The 19,593-nt window shown below is 35.9% G+C and overlaps 1 protein-coding gene across 1 annotated transcript; it reads left to right on the forward strand.

Moving 5' to 3' along the window:
- The first annotated feature begins 16,081 nt into the window (after window positions 1-16,081).
- On the forward strand, window positions 16,082-17,332 carry LOC145225366 (uncharacterized). Its single transcript, XM_080092050.1, has 3 exons — window positions 16,082-16,226; window positions 16,502-16,691; window positions 16,968-17,332. The coding sequence occupies exons 1-3, from the start codon at window positions 16,186-16,188 to the stop codon at window positions 17,109-17,111; spliced, it is 375 nt and encodes a 124-aa protein (XP_079948176.1). The 5' UTR covers window positions 16,082-16,185; the 3' UTR covers window positions 17,112-17,332.
- The last annotated feature ends 2,261 nt before the right edge of the window (window positions 17,333-19,593 follow it).

Raw genomic sequence — 19,593 nt, forward strand, 5'->3', positions numbered from 1 at the left:
TAAACGCTGGTTTGTTCAAAACAGAGTGCTATACACTTATTAAAATTTACATAGATGTTAGAAATTGATCCAAATTTAATCCTCATAAAGTTTGGCCCAAATGACCCAGCGGTTCACCCACAGCCCCCCAAAATGTAAAATATTTAAATCGGCTTTACTGAGTAAAGTACATAATCTAGGAGTTTCATGCTGTGTTGCTTGGTGCAATGTACGGTATTCTAAAGATTTTTCCATCTTTTTAATGGATTTACCCCTTAACCCCCTAAAAAATCGGTTTTAGTTTTAGGCCAGAAATACAAGCCTAATGTCCTAAAATGTTTAACAGTGAGTTACTCGTTTGTTATTTAAAATATCGGCAAAATCTATCAAATGATTATCCGTATGCCTACAGCCCCAAATATGTGTTAAAACGTTCACTAAATCTTCCAATGGAGTTTAACACTATCACTCCCAGGGGAGTGATTCATTGATTTACAGCTCAATGCACAGCGGCTAATAAACAAGCTTGCTTTACGTTTACACCATACAATTGTAGGGTTTTTACTTGAAAATGCAGTAAAGAACCACTTCTTATCACAGAGAACTCAATTATCTGACCATTTTTTGCTTATACACTCGCAAGATCCGATATTACATAAGGCGGCAGAAAATACATTAAGCTCCTCGCGTGGTTTTATGACACCAATGGTTTGCCAGCCCGAGCATTTATCACAACATTTAAAAAAATATCCCACTAGGTCAACATATATTGCATGTCAAAATAATATACACTGTTACTATAATTTTTAAAATTACCCACACAATCAGGACAAAAAGTGTACGAAAACTGATGAATGCAACAGCCCCTGACACAGAAAAAAATGCAATCTAGTTCCAAATGTTTTAAGTTTTAATATCAAAGTCCTTGATCCCCAAACAGTTATCCATTTCCCTTTTCAAATACTGCAATCATAGATTCACATTATGGAAAAAATAGTGATGCAAAGAAATTAACTCGTAACTTAATACTAAACACTGGACGCTCCCGAGTATGAATCCTTATCTTTTTTTCTCTGTGGTTTTATAGCTATAACTAGGACAAAAAGCAGATCAACGCTAAGCAATAAACGACAATCAGAAGTTAGACCACTTCGCCAGTCAACACGTTTATTTCTTTTAATGGCAATTAAAAGTTCTTCGGGCAAATATGAGAAACAGTTTAATAACGGTGTGAAAGTACTGTGGGTACTTGCTCCAAAATCCAAAACTAAAAATTTGGTTTAATATTTTGGATAAGTTTGGAAGTTTTTCTAACAATCTGTAACGACCTTAAAAGTAAAGAGTAAAACAAGTCAAAAATGATTCCGGGGAAAATCTGTCAGAAACGTTGGACGGATTTTGACAGAATATCAACCCGCGACCAGAATTTTAACACAGTTTAAGGTAGAATCTAGAATGAATTAACGTTTTTGGGCGCGTTTTTTTATAGAGATATCGATGTGGTTCTTGATGGAACAACGACTAATAAAACGCATGTGTTGTAAAAACAAATGTTGTTTTACCATTGCGGAAAGCAAATTGTGCTTGGTTTGGTCTCGTTTAATCGCAACAACATGCTGGGTGTCTCCGTCGGTTGACATGCTTTTTTAATGTACTCCAGAAGTTTTTGGACTCGGGGTCACCAAATGTAACGTCCGTTTATTTCAATGGCAAATTATCGAATGACGCGTCAAACACAACCGCTGTGAAAACACGCGCGCACAAGGAAAACCAGGAAAAACATGGGATTGACTAAAAGCCTGACTGGCCTGACTTTGGCAACAGTATTTTACAAAGTATTTTTCGGGCTGACCGTAACCCAACCCCAATTCAATCCAAACCCAGCCCCCAACCCCAATATTTTGTAGGACACCGACGCCGAAGTCAAGACAGTCAGCCCATTTAGGCAGTCAGGGTTATAGTCGACCCCCAAAACCATGCAGGCAACACGAAAAAGGCAAACGTCACGCTTCGATAAAACACGCGACAAGGATCACTGCAAAATATGTGTTCTCTTGAGAATTGGAAATTCCTGGTAGTAATCAACACGGCCTTTGACATTGCTTTTTAGTACACATGCATGTTGACGTGCGTCACTTTTACATTTCTCACTATCGGTTGGTGTCAAATGGTTTCCTAAGTAGCCCTAAAAGGTTTTGCATAAAAAGTTATTCCACGTCGTTGTGGTAATAAGCTGGTTATGTTGTTGCATTACCCAAATAAATATAGGCTATATACGGATTGACTCTTGCAAAAGTATGAATATATTATACAACAAAATGCTATTCTTATTTCTATTGTGTTTCCAAAAGGCACTTTTGTTTCCAGGGAGTTAAATGCCAGGTTGCTTTTCTCCAAACTATATACTGCGATAAACAGAAAAAGCGGAACTGTTTTCTGTCAAGAACTAGTTCCTCATATTTCCAGAATGAGCACTGATTATAAGGTAAAACTATAACCAGAATTAAAGCAGTTTTGTCACATGTAGTTGGTAGTGTATCATCGAGGAGGCAACTTATGTAGAAACCAACATAGGGCTTTCTTGTGTCAAGTATCTTGTCTTATGATTAGGCAGTAACCAATCTTGCAAACTGTCACAGTCCAACTGCACTAGGTTACATACGTTACCATTTGTCAAATTTAAATCATAGTACCTTGTAATTCTGTTTTTTCTCTGTTGAACTTTACTTATTTGTAACTTGTAGAGTTTTTGCTTGAGGTATATAAAAATGAAAACCTGTAGGCTACTATTAATTGCTGTCACCCTGTGAGGAAATCAACAAACAGCCGTTAAAATCACACTCAATTTTGACGATTTAAAACATCATTCAAAGATGTGTCGCCTATACGTGTCCGAAATCCCGAAAGGTTATCATTTGTCTCCATTACAAAACGCAATCAGGAATGTGTTGGATGACAGAGATGATCTACTTACCGCCAACTTTGTAAAAAGTCGCTATGGGAAGAAAATTGAAGGTGTAGCAGAAATAAGACTTAAGAATGATCAATGTGAGTGTTCCGTCAGGACAAGATGGTTAATCTTGACATTTGTTTTTTACTTTTACGCCCGTTATGCATCATCTGGTACAATACAGCTAAACCTAAATGGTTTAACGATTTGTTCCAAAAGGATTTGATACAATTACTTTGCGCATATCGAAAGATTTTGTTTAAAACTGTAGGTGCTGAAACACTGACAACCAACGGTGTAACAATAAATTACCGTGGCAAACTTACCCCATTGACATTTTTGACTTGTTTGCCTGGACCATCAACAGAGGAATGTTATGGAATTTACCAAGGTTAGTGTTTACCTACTACATCAACAACAAAGTTTTAGAATAAAACACACATCATAAAGGAATTTTCTTGGTTTTAGTGCATCGCTAGTATACAGTGTTGTTCTTCTAACGCCCATAAAGATGTAATTGCCCAAATGTAATTCTACTTTAACACACGCTTTCGGTGTCTGGGTACTTGGTAGAGTTGTAAATCGTTTTTGAGTCGTTTTTGAGAAGCCAAACCGGAATCGTTTTTGAGAAGCCAGTTTAGGCCCGAAAGTTTGATTGACAGGCCCAGACTTCAAAGCCTCAAAAAAGACCAAGACAACAAACACAATAGACAATTAGTCTTGAACAAGGCGTTTTAAGGCTGTTTAACATTTGGTCGGCTCCAGCAACTAGCTACTTAGCTAGTTAAATTAATTCAAAAAATACTGACACAGAGTGTTAAGTCAGGCCCGTTTTTTTTTGAAGAAACCTAAGCCTAAGCCCAAGCCCGGCCCGAAAAGCGGGGCCCTACTTACAACTAGGGTTGGCCCGATACCAATATTTTGAACCGATACCGATACCCGATATTTTACCCCAAAAGTACTGCGATCCGATACCGATACCCGATACTTTGCAAACAAGCAACAACATTTTCAAACTGATGTATTTGTAATGTGTTTTCCCATCACAGTTAATATAACAACATACTGAGTCTAACACATTAACTGCTTTTTTACCATCACAGTTAATTTAACAACTCACACAGTATAATAAATCACTTAAACAAAACACTTTACCATTTAAGTCTTAACACCAAGAAACAACACTAAACTACTGGCACTAAACATTTTTTTACAGTAATCAGAAATTGAAATGAGTAATCAGTTATCATTTCACACATTGTGCTTGATGACAATAAGTTTGTTTACGTTTTCTGGTGACAAACGGTTGCTTAAAGGAGACACAATATTACCAGCAACAGAAAATAATCGCTCACAAGCAACACTACTGGATGTCAGGCCTAAAACATTTTAATGCAGGAAAATTTGCTTTGTTAAGCTTCCAATTTAGTCGTTATTAAGTCGCTGTAGCGAATTAGGTCATATTATTTCATTAAATCCAAAACGAACGCGTTTTTTTAAATGTAGTCCTATAAATATTTCATCACAGCCGATGATTGTTGTTTTTTTGCCTCCTTTCATTTTCAATTTTACACATGATAAAGTCTCAAAAAAAGTCGGTACAAGTACCGATACCGCTAAAGTATACTGCTCGAAGCATCGGGTATCGGCGCCGATACAGTACTACCGGGCCATCCCTACTTACAACTGTGGTACGTGGGAAATGTGTACCAGACAGACACGCAGAGCAATAAAAACTTTAGGTTGTGTTTAACGCAACTATGACGTCACAATCTTGCACAAAAATGTCAAACACAGCATTGTTTGCTAAAACGACCAGTAAAAGCCAATAAATAGGTACATATAAAACTGTACGGATGATACGAATTAGGCATAGATTTTACCGCGTTTCATCTGGGATATGCTCTTAATTTCGGCGTGACCGATTGCATTAAAACATGCTGAAAATACGCTTTGCCTCACTAGACTATTTTTTGCTTTAAATTCTTTTGAGAAAGCGTAGTGGGCAATCAATTACGGTTCGGGTTCAGTACCGGTTCGACTTCTTGTTTATGTACCAACTTTCCTAAAACAAATTTGAGCTTGCCTTAGACCTAGCGGGAAATGGATTCGGCGTGGAGAAATTTAAATACTCTTCTGTATGGCAATTTAACATAGGTAATCTAACTTCGGTTGTGGACATAGATTTTCGGGATCGGGTCAGATACGGGCCCAAGCTTTGACCCGATCAACTCTGGTCGCAATGTTAGTCTTTCTTAAAATACGCTAAGCCAACACCACACCACAACTTTAGGGCAGTGGTTCTCAACTGGTGGTCGATGGACCACTAGTGGTCCATGATGACTTATTTGGTGGTCCACAGGACGTTAATTATATTTTGTGTTAAATCGGAAATAGGCTAGTTTTATATAATTTATTAAATATTCAATACGAAAAAAGCTTATTCAAGTTATTGGGCATTTGATGCTATCTGCTATCTCTCCTTAAAAGAAAATTATGCATTGAAAGAATATATTTCAAGCCAACATGCTTGTTGTGGATGTTTTTTTTTATTATTACTTAACAATGGACTGGTCCACAATATATATTTGGTTGGACTGGTGGTCCATGGTCTGAAACGAGTTGAGAACCACTGCTTTAAGGAATGTGACATCACATTTTGCGCATAAGTGTGAGTGTTGATCCAGTAATAAGAATTTGTTTATCTATTCGATGTTACAAAATTCGACATAAGCATCTCTAAGCGCTATAGTAGGCTAATATGTTATTTCAGATAGGGAGGTGTAAATTGGCGTAGAAACTGTCAAAAAAGTACACCTGAACAATCTTTTGTTGTTAAAGATGATTACGTGGATGGCGTTGATTCCTGGTTTGATATTTTGCAACAAAACCCTATGCTATTTCGAAAGACAAAAAACAGGTTTGTACATGCATAGAAATATCTTTGTTATGGGGCAAATGTTGCTTACAGTTACATTTTCAACTCCAATTGTTTCCTACTCTTTCGTTTGCTAGTTATTAGATATATTGACGAAAAGCTAATTTTGTTTAGATGTGTACTGCTGCAAACATCTTCTACAGAAATAGATAGAGATTCTATTCGAGACTATTTTGACAAAGAAGAAGTTGCAACGATTAAACACATTTATCACATCCCTGATGGAATCTTGCTTGTTTTTGTTAGTAAAAGTGGTAAGTGGGTAAAAGCGTCTTGTTTAGTTCTGTTAATTATTTTATTAAAAAAAATTACTTTGTAATATGTAGTGTTTTGCTTACAAATTGCATTTTCGTGCCCTACCAACGCAAGCAAAATCTGTTAACAAAAATTACGAAGAGAAATACCTTACTTTTCGTTTTTAAATTTCAATAGATGCTGATAAGATTTTATCACAACGCAGCGTAGAGATTGACGGCAAACACATAAACCTCATTTCGAAGGTCATTCCGAAGATATACGGAGATCGTTTGATGTTAAAAGTAAATTCTTCGGCTTTGTCATGAAACTTAATTGAAAAAAAATAACTTTCTTGTGACAGGGAGCAATTTACGAAAAAGACACTGTTTGGAACTTACTTGAATGTTGTGAAATTGAGGAAGATGTCAGTTACGAAATAAAAAAGCTGGAAAGTTCAGACTTTCTGATCGAATTTGACTGCGATGTCGGTAACGAGTACATAAACGAATTTAGCCTTAAACGTTAGAAAAAAATCATTGCAGCAAAACTTTAAACAGAAACTGTTTAAATAAAGAGATAGGCCTACACAACTTTTATTGAATTTTTGGTTGGTTTAACATTTGAATCAATACAAAGTTTGCAGCGTGCTTGACGATAAATAATCGTTATTGTTGTTGTATTATTTGACAGATATACCAGGTATCGTGAAAGACATTGAATCTACTGACCTACAGCAGTACAATCCCAGGGAATGTTTCGTAAATGTTTTTTTTGCGGGGAAAAATAAACTTACATTATGTTTAAAGTTAGAAAGCATCATAATATTTCCTAATTATGTTTTTTTATCCAAATGCCTTTTTTAAACAGCAATATTTTAACAGGCGTTTCGGGTTTGCCACTCCGACTGCATTAAGGTGAAGAACCTGGAAAAAAAAGTTACAAATGATGCAATTAAGATGGCATTTATGAGCAAGAAAAACAGGGGTGGAAAAGTAACAAAAGTTGAACGGGAGAGAAATAGCACAGAGGCACTTGTTTATTTCGCCGATTTTCAAGGTTTACAGAAACTTTTGTTTTGTCCACTGATTATTCCTGAGGGTAATGCTTTTTGCCGAAAACAAGAGACCATTGTCAGTCAAGACCCGTCGATTTTGGTACTTGAATATTGAATTTATTATGAATCTACAGATGCTGAACGGATTGTGGATAGAATTGAATCGATGGAGTTAGTAATTGGAAAAAAGCCGGTGAATGTTTCACTTTATTTTCAAAACATGAGTGAAGCAAGAGACAACAGCGACTTTAGCGACGAATCTGATGCCAAAGAGGAACTTTTTTCCAGCTTGCAACTAAAACCTAAAAGACGTAAATTAAGCTGCTTAACAAACAAGCTGAAAGTAATAATTGTTGTTTTATTCTTCGGCCACATGCTTGTCACGTGTAATACATCTATTGTTTTTCAGGTGCTGTAAAAGAATTCACGACTATTTTCCCAGATGACATTGATATCATTTTGTTCGTTCGAAATTCCAAAAACCTTCAATTGTTAAATGATCAATTTAGGGGCCTCGCAGAACTGAAGTTTATTGAAATATCGTCTACAAGCCATCACGTGTTCAAACTTTGTTTTGAACCCTGCACTGCGGTATGCCCGCATTGTAAAATTTAATTCAATATCTGTAAATAAAAAAACATAGTACATTAACATTTTTGTTTTGTGTTTGCAATAAAAATTGGTCATGATAACTTCATACACACAGTGTTTTAAAGGATTTGGACGCTGATGTGAAATACAATCAGCAAAAATTCGAAGGTAGGTGCAAGAGAGAGCTTGATGATTTTCTCAGCCAATTTTGCATCGAAAACAAAAGTTACGAACTAAACGACAAAATTAACCTACAAGAATCAATGTTATGGAATGAAGAACACAGATACCACAAAGTCAACATTAACGGAAAGGTGGTCGAAGTTTATGTCAGGTATTAATGCTTTACAAAAAGTGAATATGTGTTAAGGGGCAGTGGGTTATTTACTGTTATAGAAGATTTAAAGAGCAAGAGGGAGGTACTGTCAAGCAGTGCTTTACAAAAGTTTTTTTAGAAAGCTACTCAAACATTTCTAAAAAAATCGTATTTAATATTGTATTGCTTTTTTTCTTGTAGAACTCATTGTTTGACCTAAAAGCAAATTATTTTGTTAAAAATTTTAATCAAAGGTGGGAAGTGACGTCACAAGTTGATGTCAAGATTATTGGAAGCAGTGATGACGTCACAGCTGTTTTAAACTACCTTGAACAAAAGTGTGATGTCACAGAAGATTACATGTCATTTCAGAAAAAGCACTTTCGGTGAGTTTTAGAATGTCGCTTTCGACTTTTATTAACTAATCTGGTTTCAATCGGAAGCTGTTGTTGATTCATTAACAAATCATTGTAGAAGTGTCCTGAAAGGTAAAAAATGTGTTTTTGTTTCAATACGTTTTCTGCAACGTTACTACTTACTGCTACTAGTTACTAACGTCAAATTATTACGTGTGCATAAAATATGTGCATTTCAAAATACATGCGACCAAATGTGGGAAACATATTTGTATGTACCACCTTAAATATTGTATAAAATTCGTTGGCTTTTCAGGGTTTAGCAAGTTTCATCATGTATATTACTTTAAATTGTTAATTTTCTTCAGTGCTCTCCGTGAATGCAACGTTATACATGAAGTTGGAAAGAAACTGCAAAACGATGTTGAGATAAATTCGATAGAGGAAAAGAAAAATGGCGGTGGAAAAGTTGTATTTAAAGGATCAAGAAAACATATGGACAAGGCAAAATCAACAATGAACGAAGCAGTTTTGGTAAGAAATTGTCACATGTTAGGGCCTGTTTATTGTTATTTTAATATAATTTATGTTTTTTTTTTGTGAATTTAACGCTTGTTACAGTATTACGGCTTGTGGGCAATGAATTGGTCACTTGCTCATGATATCAAAATCTGTAAGCCGTTTTTTTTTACTTCAGGAGTTAACAACGCGTGCGGTACGAAACTGTGGAAATCGTTTGGAGTTTCTCCGCACAGCTTTAAAAAGCGATGAACGTGAACTACAAGAGGAAATGGTTGATGTTAGACAAACTATACAGGATAAATTTGCCAATGACAAAATCTATGGTAATTGCACATAAGATCAAATTTGTTGTTAGGCTTGATCGAGCTTGACGGGTCGAATTCGGGTTAGGGCTTAGGTTCAAATAACGGGCTTGATTCAGGTCTGACTTCCCATTCGACCTATTTGTTTCGCAATTCCACCCATTATCGGACATAATCCGCACTTTTTTAACAAAATTGGGTTCGGGCCAGGTTGCCGGCTTACAACTCGTTTTAAGGTCTTAGAACTACAATAACATTGTGAGTAAACTTTTAATTATTATAATTGTAAAACTAGTTAGGTTTATCCTGAATTTGGCCTAGGATTTTTGGGAAAGTCGAGATGTTTATCTTTTACTAAATAAAGTATGTTTACCCAACCCTAACCACGATTATAGCGGGATCACTGCCCTAACGGCTTACCGCTAAAACCAAAGTTGAGATGGTCACACCGAACAGGGCCTCATCTAAAGCACGTTTAATAAAATATACAAAGACAATAATATTAGGTAACCACACAGCTCCTTTCAATGTTCCAATACACTACAATACAAGATCACAGCGCTACCACCGCACTCACAACACTACGAACAACACAAGACCCAAGCGAGAACTGCCTCAAATTATTACATAATGGCAATGGAGGTTATAGGTGTTTATGTGTCCAGAAAAAAATTTAACAGAAAAACTCTAACGAATTTTTTAAAATTTGATATCGCAAATTGCAGCTTCGCTACAGCTGAAAGAGAACGAAGTTTGCCTGACTTATTACGAAGTTTCTGAACTGGAAAAGGCACAGAATGCCCTGACTGAAATTATTACATACAAAACGACGGAAATAACAGAAGGATTTCAAGAGTTTGTAAGTTCACCGGGATGGAACCAACTAAAACAAAATATGGGCGCATCGGGGAGCGTTCAAATGTATATCAATGTAAGTACGAATTTTACAGCAGTTTTGGGTTTTAATGATTAAAAACCGATCAACCTCGGTCACCGTACAACTTTGTCTTGGTATACAAATGTAAAAAAACAGTCGGACGGTTTGTAGCAGTTTCGAAGTATAAAATAAAACAGTTGCATAATCGACGTAAACGTTTGTATTTCAAACTAATGTATGGCATTAGAACAAATATTTTACAAAAGGATGCTAAATTAGATATGATATTTTTCCCGCTATAACCGAGTATGTTATTTAAGTGCAAAAGGGAATATATTCACACTATCAATATCGCACTTCACAGAAACCCAAGTCAAACATTGACATTGTTGGTTTGTCCGAAGAAGTGGTCAAAGCACACCAACAAATCAGCGACTACATCGAAAGAAATGCCCTTGTGACAAAAGAATATGAAGCGGAGTCGTATGTGGTGGAATACTTTCGAAAATATCTCGAGTCTCAAAAGGATTACGATGAAAAGACGAAAGAAGTACACTTGCGTTACAACGCCAACAAAGACTATCCATTAATCATATTAAAAGGGAACAAGAGATCTGTTGCAGCAGGTAAATGTGTACAAGGTACCTACATGTCAAATTGGACATTTTCTTAGCCGAAAACAGTTACCATTGCGTTCTAAAATGTCATAAAGTTTTAGCTATTTTGCCTCTTTGAAGAAGCATTTCAAGTTCGTCCATTGTTCTGGACAAATGGTAGTTGTTTGGTTCATTTGAATGAGACATATTTCGCGTGACTATGGAGTTAAACATAGTGTGGCACAAGACTAACTAGCTGAGTTGGGCCCCCCAAACCAGAAGGTTTACTTGTATACTTATTACCTGAAGCGGCCGTAATTTATTCAAAAATCTGTGCAGCCTGGATCTGCACCGACCGCCGCACTAGGGGGTTTCCTAATTTGTCTTGAACGCAACACTGTCTGCCTGATGGTGCAAATTTCTCCTTGGTTGCACAACAGCATTGGTTCTCTGTTAAACGAACAGAAACGTGTCACAATCGGCAATAATACGCACATTCATTATGGCCGATAAACTTACACTTAGGAATATGTCACGTTAAGAAAGTCAATACTCCTTAAATCATACACAAACAGTATTACGACATTTAACTTACACAATTTACACATTCAAATTACGTACCAACTTGTTAGGAGTCCAGGACTGAATTATAGGCACTTTGACGAACTAAGACGTTTCAGCATTTTAATAACTTTAGCTTTCATGTTTTTATAGCTGCACATAATACACTATATTGTTAGCACATAAATATCTACAAAAAACTACATTAGATCCACCACAACTGCAACTACTAAAAAGCCTGCTCACAGCACAGAAAGAAACTGTAAAACGTGGCCAAGACAAGATTGCGACACTAATGACATCACACGCATTGTTACGTCTGGAGATTTCTGACCAATCCTGGCAGACGCTTTGCTACGTCATAGTCAATGAAGTCAGGTTACTGACATCGAACTAGAAACAGGGAAAGAAAGCACATACAAGTAATTTCTCGCTGTAACATTACCTATGTGTAGTAAGTCGAGAAATTTGTTGCGGTTACTGCCGAAAATAACGGTATCCGTATACAGTATATCCATTAGTGATGGGACGAGTACCCGGTACCCGGTACTCGGTATCGATGGTATCGAACGATTTCAGTGGTATCGATACTCGTACTCGGTATCGAAATATTTTGTCTCAGTTTTCGATACCAACGTGCGAGTACCGAAGGCCGATTTACACCATAAGAATACGGGCGACTTTTGGCCAATATTTGCTTCGGACAGTACAAAATTGGAAAAAAGTCCCGCCAGTTTACATACGTCTTTTTCGCTATCACGTGGTGATTACATTTTTCGGCATGTGTGTGCGCACGCCTTTACCCCGAGCATGGCAGATAAATTAGCTAGTGATAAACAACTAAGTACAACACTACACTTAAGTACTCGGTAATCGTACTCGGTACTCGGTATCGAAGGTATGTACATGTGGTACTCGTACTCGTACTCGGTATCGGTACTCGCTTCAAAATCTGGTATCGTCCCATCACTAATATCCATATATCACAAACGACTTGAAATGAGTTTTTTTTGGTTAAAGTTGTTGGTACAGTATTTGCGCTTGGACCAAAGTTTACAACGTACACTTTAACCGTAGCTCTGGATTGGCTTAGTGAAACTAGAATCGCACTGTGTATCAGAAAAGGTGACTTTAGCCAACCAGGCATGCCGGATTATTTTCGAAGCAAAGTGGGAAAAGAAAAAATCGTGGCAATATCACAAGAAAACCATTGCATTGGTGTGATCAATCCCACCCATGTTATGGGAAAGGAATCTTCGTCAAGTAAACCGGTAAGACTAGCTTTACGGTTTAACAAACGTGTCGATGTAAACAAATCAGTAGTTCACTTATTTCGGAGTACAAAGTAACTTCGCAGCAACCTCAATACCGTAGTCTCTCGCTGTATCGTTTATCGCCATTGTCGCTTCATAAAAGCCCGTTTCGAGTTTGTCATGTCTCTTTCATAACTCGGACATGGCACGTTGATGTAAGTGGAAGTCATTTTATTGCAAAAATGTTTCATCAGTTGCCTTTTTGACGAGGTTTAACAAAAAATGTCTCGGACGCGAAAAACTATTTATTACCTAAAAAACACTAAACTGTTAAATAAATGTATGTGGCCTTGTGAAGTGAATTAAGTCAGACCTGTTTTAAGTTCATATCCATGTTTTTATTCGAACAATGACAAAAAGCTTTATCAATAGTTATCGACTTTATTCAGGTGGATCTGGTTAAAATTGCTGACAACAAAGCTGTCAAGATCAAAAAACGGCAGGCAACGGAAACGAAAAAAAGTGAAGAAATTCCTTCACCAATACCTTTTGGTCATGTATGTTTTCCTGTATGAGCCTTATATTGGACAGTTTTTTAATATTAGTTGTCTTCAAAGATCCTAATAAACTGTTAAAAATCAAAATGCAGGCGTCAGCATCGAACAAGAAAAAGAAGCTGAAAATGAAAGTGTTTGTTGGTGACATATTTACGTTTACGGTAAAAGTCTAAATGCATCGTACCAACTTTATTATTGCAATGTATTACACGGCAACATTTGGTGTATTAGAAAAAAAGTTTTGTTCGTAAAAATTAAAGAAAAGTCGATGGTCTTGTTCGTAAAAACTTTTTACTTTCAAGAAGTATTTGAAACGTTTTGATTTTGTAATGTTACAAAGTTGTATTTGTTTAGGCTGACGTTATTGTGACGTCAACAGCACCAGAACACTTTAAAAGCTGTCAGGGATCGGCAATAACAAAAGCTCTACTAAAACAAGCTGGAAGTGGAATGCAGGTAATTGTGTATTTTTACAAAACATAAATTACATAAAACCGTGAAATTACTTGGTAATTGAGCAACAATTCCAAATGACCCAAAGATTTGTGAAGTTTACATTTGGGAAAAATGGTTTAGGTATCTTGCGCAGCAAGTCAACAAATACCGAAGCTCGGCGATGTTGTTTCAACTGGGGGATTTAGACTCTCCTGCAAAGAGGTGTACTATGTGATGCTTTCAGTATACAGCCCTATCGGGAGCAGGGACAAACTGCGCAAAGCAATTTCAACTTGTCTTGATATGGCGGAAACCTCTGGATATTCTTCAATAGCGTTTCCTGCGTTAGGGACAGGTGGTTTTGGTTTTCCACCGAATCAGGTTGTAAAGCTGTTGGATGATGTTGTTCGACGTCACGATGATACAAATCTGCAAAATGTTACTTTGGTTGCACTGAACAGTGACAAAAAAACGTTGAAGGTAATAGTGTGCTGGTATATTTTGACGACGTTAAAACTGTAGCAATGCGCCTAGATGCTTTGAGTATCATGTTTACGAGTGAACAAGCTTTGACCTCAGTTATGTATTTGCACAATCTGGATATAAAACAAAACATTTTGCAGGCCATTCAAGATGAACTGCCACATACATTGCCTCAATCACAAACAACGACCGGCGCAGTTCAAAATGCGGTGCAAGTAGTTGTGAAACAGGGTGATATTACTGCGACCAGTTGCGAAGCAGTTGTAAACTCGACATTAAATTTCAATCTATCAGGTTTGGTGATCAGTTCAAAAGTGCTTGTGTGTTTTGGTAGTCGTTGTTAACAGTAATATTAAAATAGTTTAATCATAAACATTACTGCCAAGGTAGTGGTGTATATAGAATACATCGTGTAGACGTTTCGACAATCTCTGTTGTCATCATCAGTACATGTACTACCTTGGCAGTAATGTTTATGATTAAACTACTTTTCAAGTCCGTGCATAGTGTTCCTAAATATTAAAATAGGTTGTGACTTACGTTTTCTTGCAATGAAAGTACTTTTGTTTGAAAAGGTGCTGTTAGCAAAGCTATAGCAAGCAAGACAGGACTCAACATGGCCGATGAATTACAAAACGCCAAGATCGGCTCAACAAACAGTACTCGAGTAACAAGTGGGGGTCAATTATGCCGATACATTCTTCATCTCAATGCAACCCCAGTCACCAGCAAACTTGAAAATGTACTACTTGAATGTTTTTGTGAAGCTGACAAACTTGGTGTAAAAGATTTAGCGATACCCCCCGTTGGCACAGGTATAGGCAAAGTTGATTTAACAAATTACTTGAAGATAATCAAAGAAACACACCATAACATTTTTCCATTATATTCTACCATACTGGTAAACAATCAGGAGGAATTGGACTACAAAGCAATGAAAGCGCCGAGTGTTTTGCCTCTGCCATTCACAAGTTTATCAAAACTCATCCCACAAATTTGAAGAAAATTGAGGTCAACGTATTTAAGGGCAATATGCTACACGACTTCCAACAGGAATTATTGACCAACCATCCAAATCAAGGATTTGTTACCAAGATGAAAAACTTTTGGTTTGGTATGATTTTTTTTACCTTTGTTGAAACGTGTAAATTTTGGCAACTTAAAATATAATTGGATTTTGTAAAATTTATTTTGACCGATTGCTTCGCGTATCTAGTCGGAATCAAATGACAATCTACACTAACGCCTTAAAGGTTCGGAACGTTGTACATTTGAAGAGGTTGAGTGTAAAGTTTTTCGATGAAATAAAAGGTTCTGAAGTACATTTAATTGTGCACAATTTCATCGAAGCTTGAGGACTTTCTCATATGTTTCAAAATTTCAAATAAGATATAATTTGTTCTCTTGACAATTTTTTTTTGTAAAATTTTGTTCATTAAGTATTACTACCGGAGTACTACTGGAGTTGTTTACTATTTTTTAGCCCTAAAATGTGATACAGTCAAATTGTAAGACTCAACTTTTTATCAAAGTAATTGACGATTATCCTTATTGTTATACTTTTGCAGGATCAACTAAAACAACACCAGCACCAAAACCTACATCAATCTTGCCCACCAAAGGCAATTCACCCACAAAAGAAACGGTCTGTGTTTTATTTTGTTCCTGGAATTCGAACAACCTTGACAAGGTATTTTAAATCACAAAATACGTTGCAATGAAAAATTGTCTCAGTCGGAGTATCATTTTTTAGTGTCTTTAAGTTTTAAAATTGACAAACAAATCAAACAACAAATCACTGCTATTTTTGACAACAAATCACTGCTATAAATTGTTGGTGACAAAATCTACTCAAAAATGGTGGTTAAATTTAAAGACCTTGGCCAACGTACACTGAATTTCTTTCTAGCCTACGTACACTAAAAGCACCAAAACGGAAAAATTCTTTTTTGCAAAAGTCGTGATAAATTTGTACATTATTAATAATTATGCAGTTTGGAAAAATAGTACCATTAAAAAAACAATTATTGTTATGGAGTTTTTGTCAATACACGATTTCGTTTCAAGGCATTTAATGCAGTGCAAGAGATTGTTGATGGTCAAAGTATCACTAAAAGAGTCAAAACAAGTGCGATCGAAAAACTAGACTTAGAGACCCAGCAGCAATTGCTGTCAATCATGACGAAAGAGAATGTGAAGTTGGAAAAAGTATCCAGCAAGTAAGAATTCGTTTTTGATGAGTGTTACTTACTTTAAGTAACGATAAAAAGTTAATAGCATGTGCATTTACTCGAACTTATGGGATATTGTAAATTAATACAGCCAACGCGAGGGATTTCGGATGTAATTTTATTTCATTCCTATTACATGACTAAGCTAAAGAATAGGAGATCAATTTTGTCGCTGCGTTTTTTTTTGTCCCTTTCATGTCATAATACAAGATAATTTTTGTGTCGAGTTTCTTTTTTTAAGCTTATTTTATTTTGCTGAAAAGGGAAATTATCATACAAGGACAGAAAGAAAATGTTATGGAAGCACACACCCAAGCGAACTATATCATTCACTGCTTCGAACGAGCATTGGAAATTTCAGAGTATGTGACCTGGAAATATGTTGACCCTCACGATCTGTCGACAATCACCTTTCCTGTTCAAGCAAATTATGAGCTTGAAAATGCTTTTAAGGTTGGATGGTATTTTGAATGCAATTTAAATTTAAACAGTTTCACTGTCATGCCTTATTGCATATTTGTAAATATGAGAAGTCTCGAAAAAGATGATATGCTCAGCCAACAATTTAAGTTTAACGAATTTTAATTTGTTTAATGAGACAAAAGTGAAAAAACTAAATTAATCGGAAATGATTACAATCCAAAAAGTCTATGTTATACATTTTCAACGTTTTAATCAACGCACAGTTATAATAACTACATTTTTTCCATTTTTACTATTGATTTTTAGACAAACGTAAAAGGAAAAGCCGAAATCACCACAACATTCAATGGCAAAAAAGTTCAGCTTGAAATTGATTTCAAAAAAATGCAGGCTTTCAATGCAGCGGAAAATGTCACAAGCGACTTGGAGAGATCAGTCAATGTTGCCTAAGCCGCGGCCTAACAACTGATTTTATAAGTTATGCTTGTCAAATTTTCTCATAAAATAAACACGTCCCCGCTTTTTTTCCAACGAACTTTTTTTAAACAGTAATGGAACACTATATATCATAAATAGCCGAATATGGGAACCAAACATACACCCTTGGTTGTTTTAACTTAAAAGCAATCAAAAGATTTTCGTGATAAACTGGAACGAAACAAAATAAGTTATAGCTTTCGGTAATTAAAAATATATTTATCGTTTTATAGAAACGCAAAGGTATAATTAACCATTCTGTGCTTTGTAAATCTTTGCTAGTTGATATCATATGTCTGAAGTTTCTTTATCATGTCTAGCCTATATCTAACTTTCGCAATCCAAGTATAAGCTGTAATTAATAAAGAATCCAAGTTGGATAGTGTAAGCCAGCAAAAATGGATTCAAACCGGTTATTTTACTATTTTAGTACCAAACCTTCCGATTTTTATTTCATTTTACAAATAAAGCAAGTCAACTCCGGAAAAATCTACTCTCGTGTGTGTACTAAAACAATCTCATTACGTTTTAACCTCTCATTTTTAAATTGATTGCTACCATGTTTATCGTTTGATTATTGCGTGAAACTTAATACTGTCATGTGCTGTACTGAAAATAGCTTGTATTTGTAAATTAATTATGCAGGTATCAACATGGGGCAATTCGTATTCGAATGCATTCGAATACAGGTTTTGCCACCTTCGTGCTGTATTCGAATGATTTTGGCTTTCGTTCGATGGTGCATGAATACAATTCGAATAGTTGATGTTATCTTTTGAACCAACAATTCATGAACACAAAAGCTTGAGTAAAGTTATTCGAATACAATTCGAATTGTTGTAGGTTTTTGACAAGGTAACAATTCGTAAAATCGAATACATGACTACATTTGTACGAATACATGACTACATTTTTACGAATACAATTCGAATTGTTGTCAGTCTTTGGCAACGTAAGATACGTAAATTCGAATACATGACTACATTTTTTCGAATACAATTCGAATTGTCGATTACCTCCAGACTAGGAGTAGTCGAGAACATTTTGCTACATATTTTTGCCAAATAGATTCGAATACAATTCAAATTGGCAGTGAATGTGACCTGTTTCGACAAGTTTTTGTTAATGTTACGAAACAATGACACATAGAAGTTTAAGTGTGACGTTACATAAATGGAATTGTGTTACAAAGCTTGCAACATTGGGTTGTTCTCAACACATGACAGGTGCAGCGTGTTCATGAAGCAAACATCTCATGTAAATTTGGGGAAATTTATATAACGGAGACTTAAATCAGTCAAGCTAAAGTGGCAAAAAAAGCTCGTTGGTTTACATTTTTACCAATAAATTTGCAATGCATAAACCCATGTTACTTTTTGATCGAATACCTTTAAAGTTTCGGGGCGTATTTATTTCTTTTATTTTCCGCAACTACAAATATCCGAATCGGTGCATTCGAATGCTATTCGAATTGTTTGCTTCTTACAACAACTGAACAATTCGTGAATACAAATAACTAGAACTATTAATTCGAATACAATTCGAATTGCTACATCTCACAAAGTACGAACTATTCATAAATACGAATACACGCTTGAGGTTTATTCGAATAGTATTCGAATTACACGTTGTTGTTTTTTGGTCAACTATTCATGAACACTAATCCTTGACACGTTTTATTTGAATACAATTCGAATTGCTGCCATCTTAACAATACGAAACAATTCGTGAATACGAATATTTGACTCGCATTATTCGAATACAATTCGAATTGCCGAACTTGTGCGTAGAATTCATGAATACGAATACATGCCTTGGTTTATTTGAATAGTATTCGAATTACTTGTCATTGTAGTTTGATCGAGAATTCATGAATACAAATACTTGACTCGTTTTATTCGAATACCATTCGAATTGCTGTCACTCAAAAATTACCAAAGTATTCATGAATTCGAATACAGTCATGCAAGTATTCGTAAAGTATTCGAATACAGGACGCCTGTATTCGACCCCATGTCTGCCAGGTATTGGGAGAGTGTGTAGATACATTTAGCAACAGTTTTAGGTCGATGATGAAATTGTTTTGCTTCAAAAATTGAATGCAAAAGTGTCATAAATATGAAACAGCATCAGTGGAAACATAAACATGTATCAACTAACCGTTACACTGCGTGTCAAACATCGCAAAATGAAGTAAAAGGCATTTGCACAGCCTACATTTGTGCTGAGGTGGAGTATACAGGCGTGTGAAAGGCAAAGCGTGATTGTTAATTTGAAGAAATAATGCAAATTAGCGGCCCATTTAATACCGAAACAAGATTTTAATGTTGTTTTTTTCGCTTGTTGCGCTCACATTATATCATTCATTGCTCTGAAGAAGCCCTACCGTTCTGGTGGCCGAAACGTTAGCAAAAATTCTTAAAAGTTCTTTAAACAACAACTAGTATTTTGTTTA

This window comes from Phallusia mammillata, chromosome 4, assembly GCF_965637545.1.
Source record: "Phallusia mammillata chromosome 4, kaPhaMamm4.hap1.1, whole genome shotgun sequence".
NCBI classification, from domain to species: domain Eukaryota; kingdom Metazoa; phylum Chordata; class Ascidiacea; order Phlebobranchia; family Ascidiidae; genus Phallusia; species Phallusia mammillata.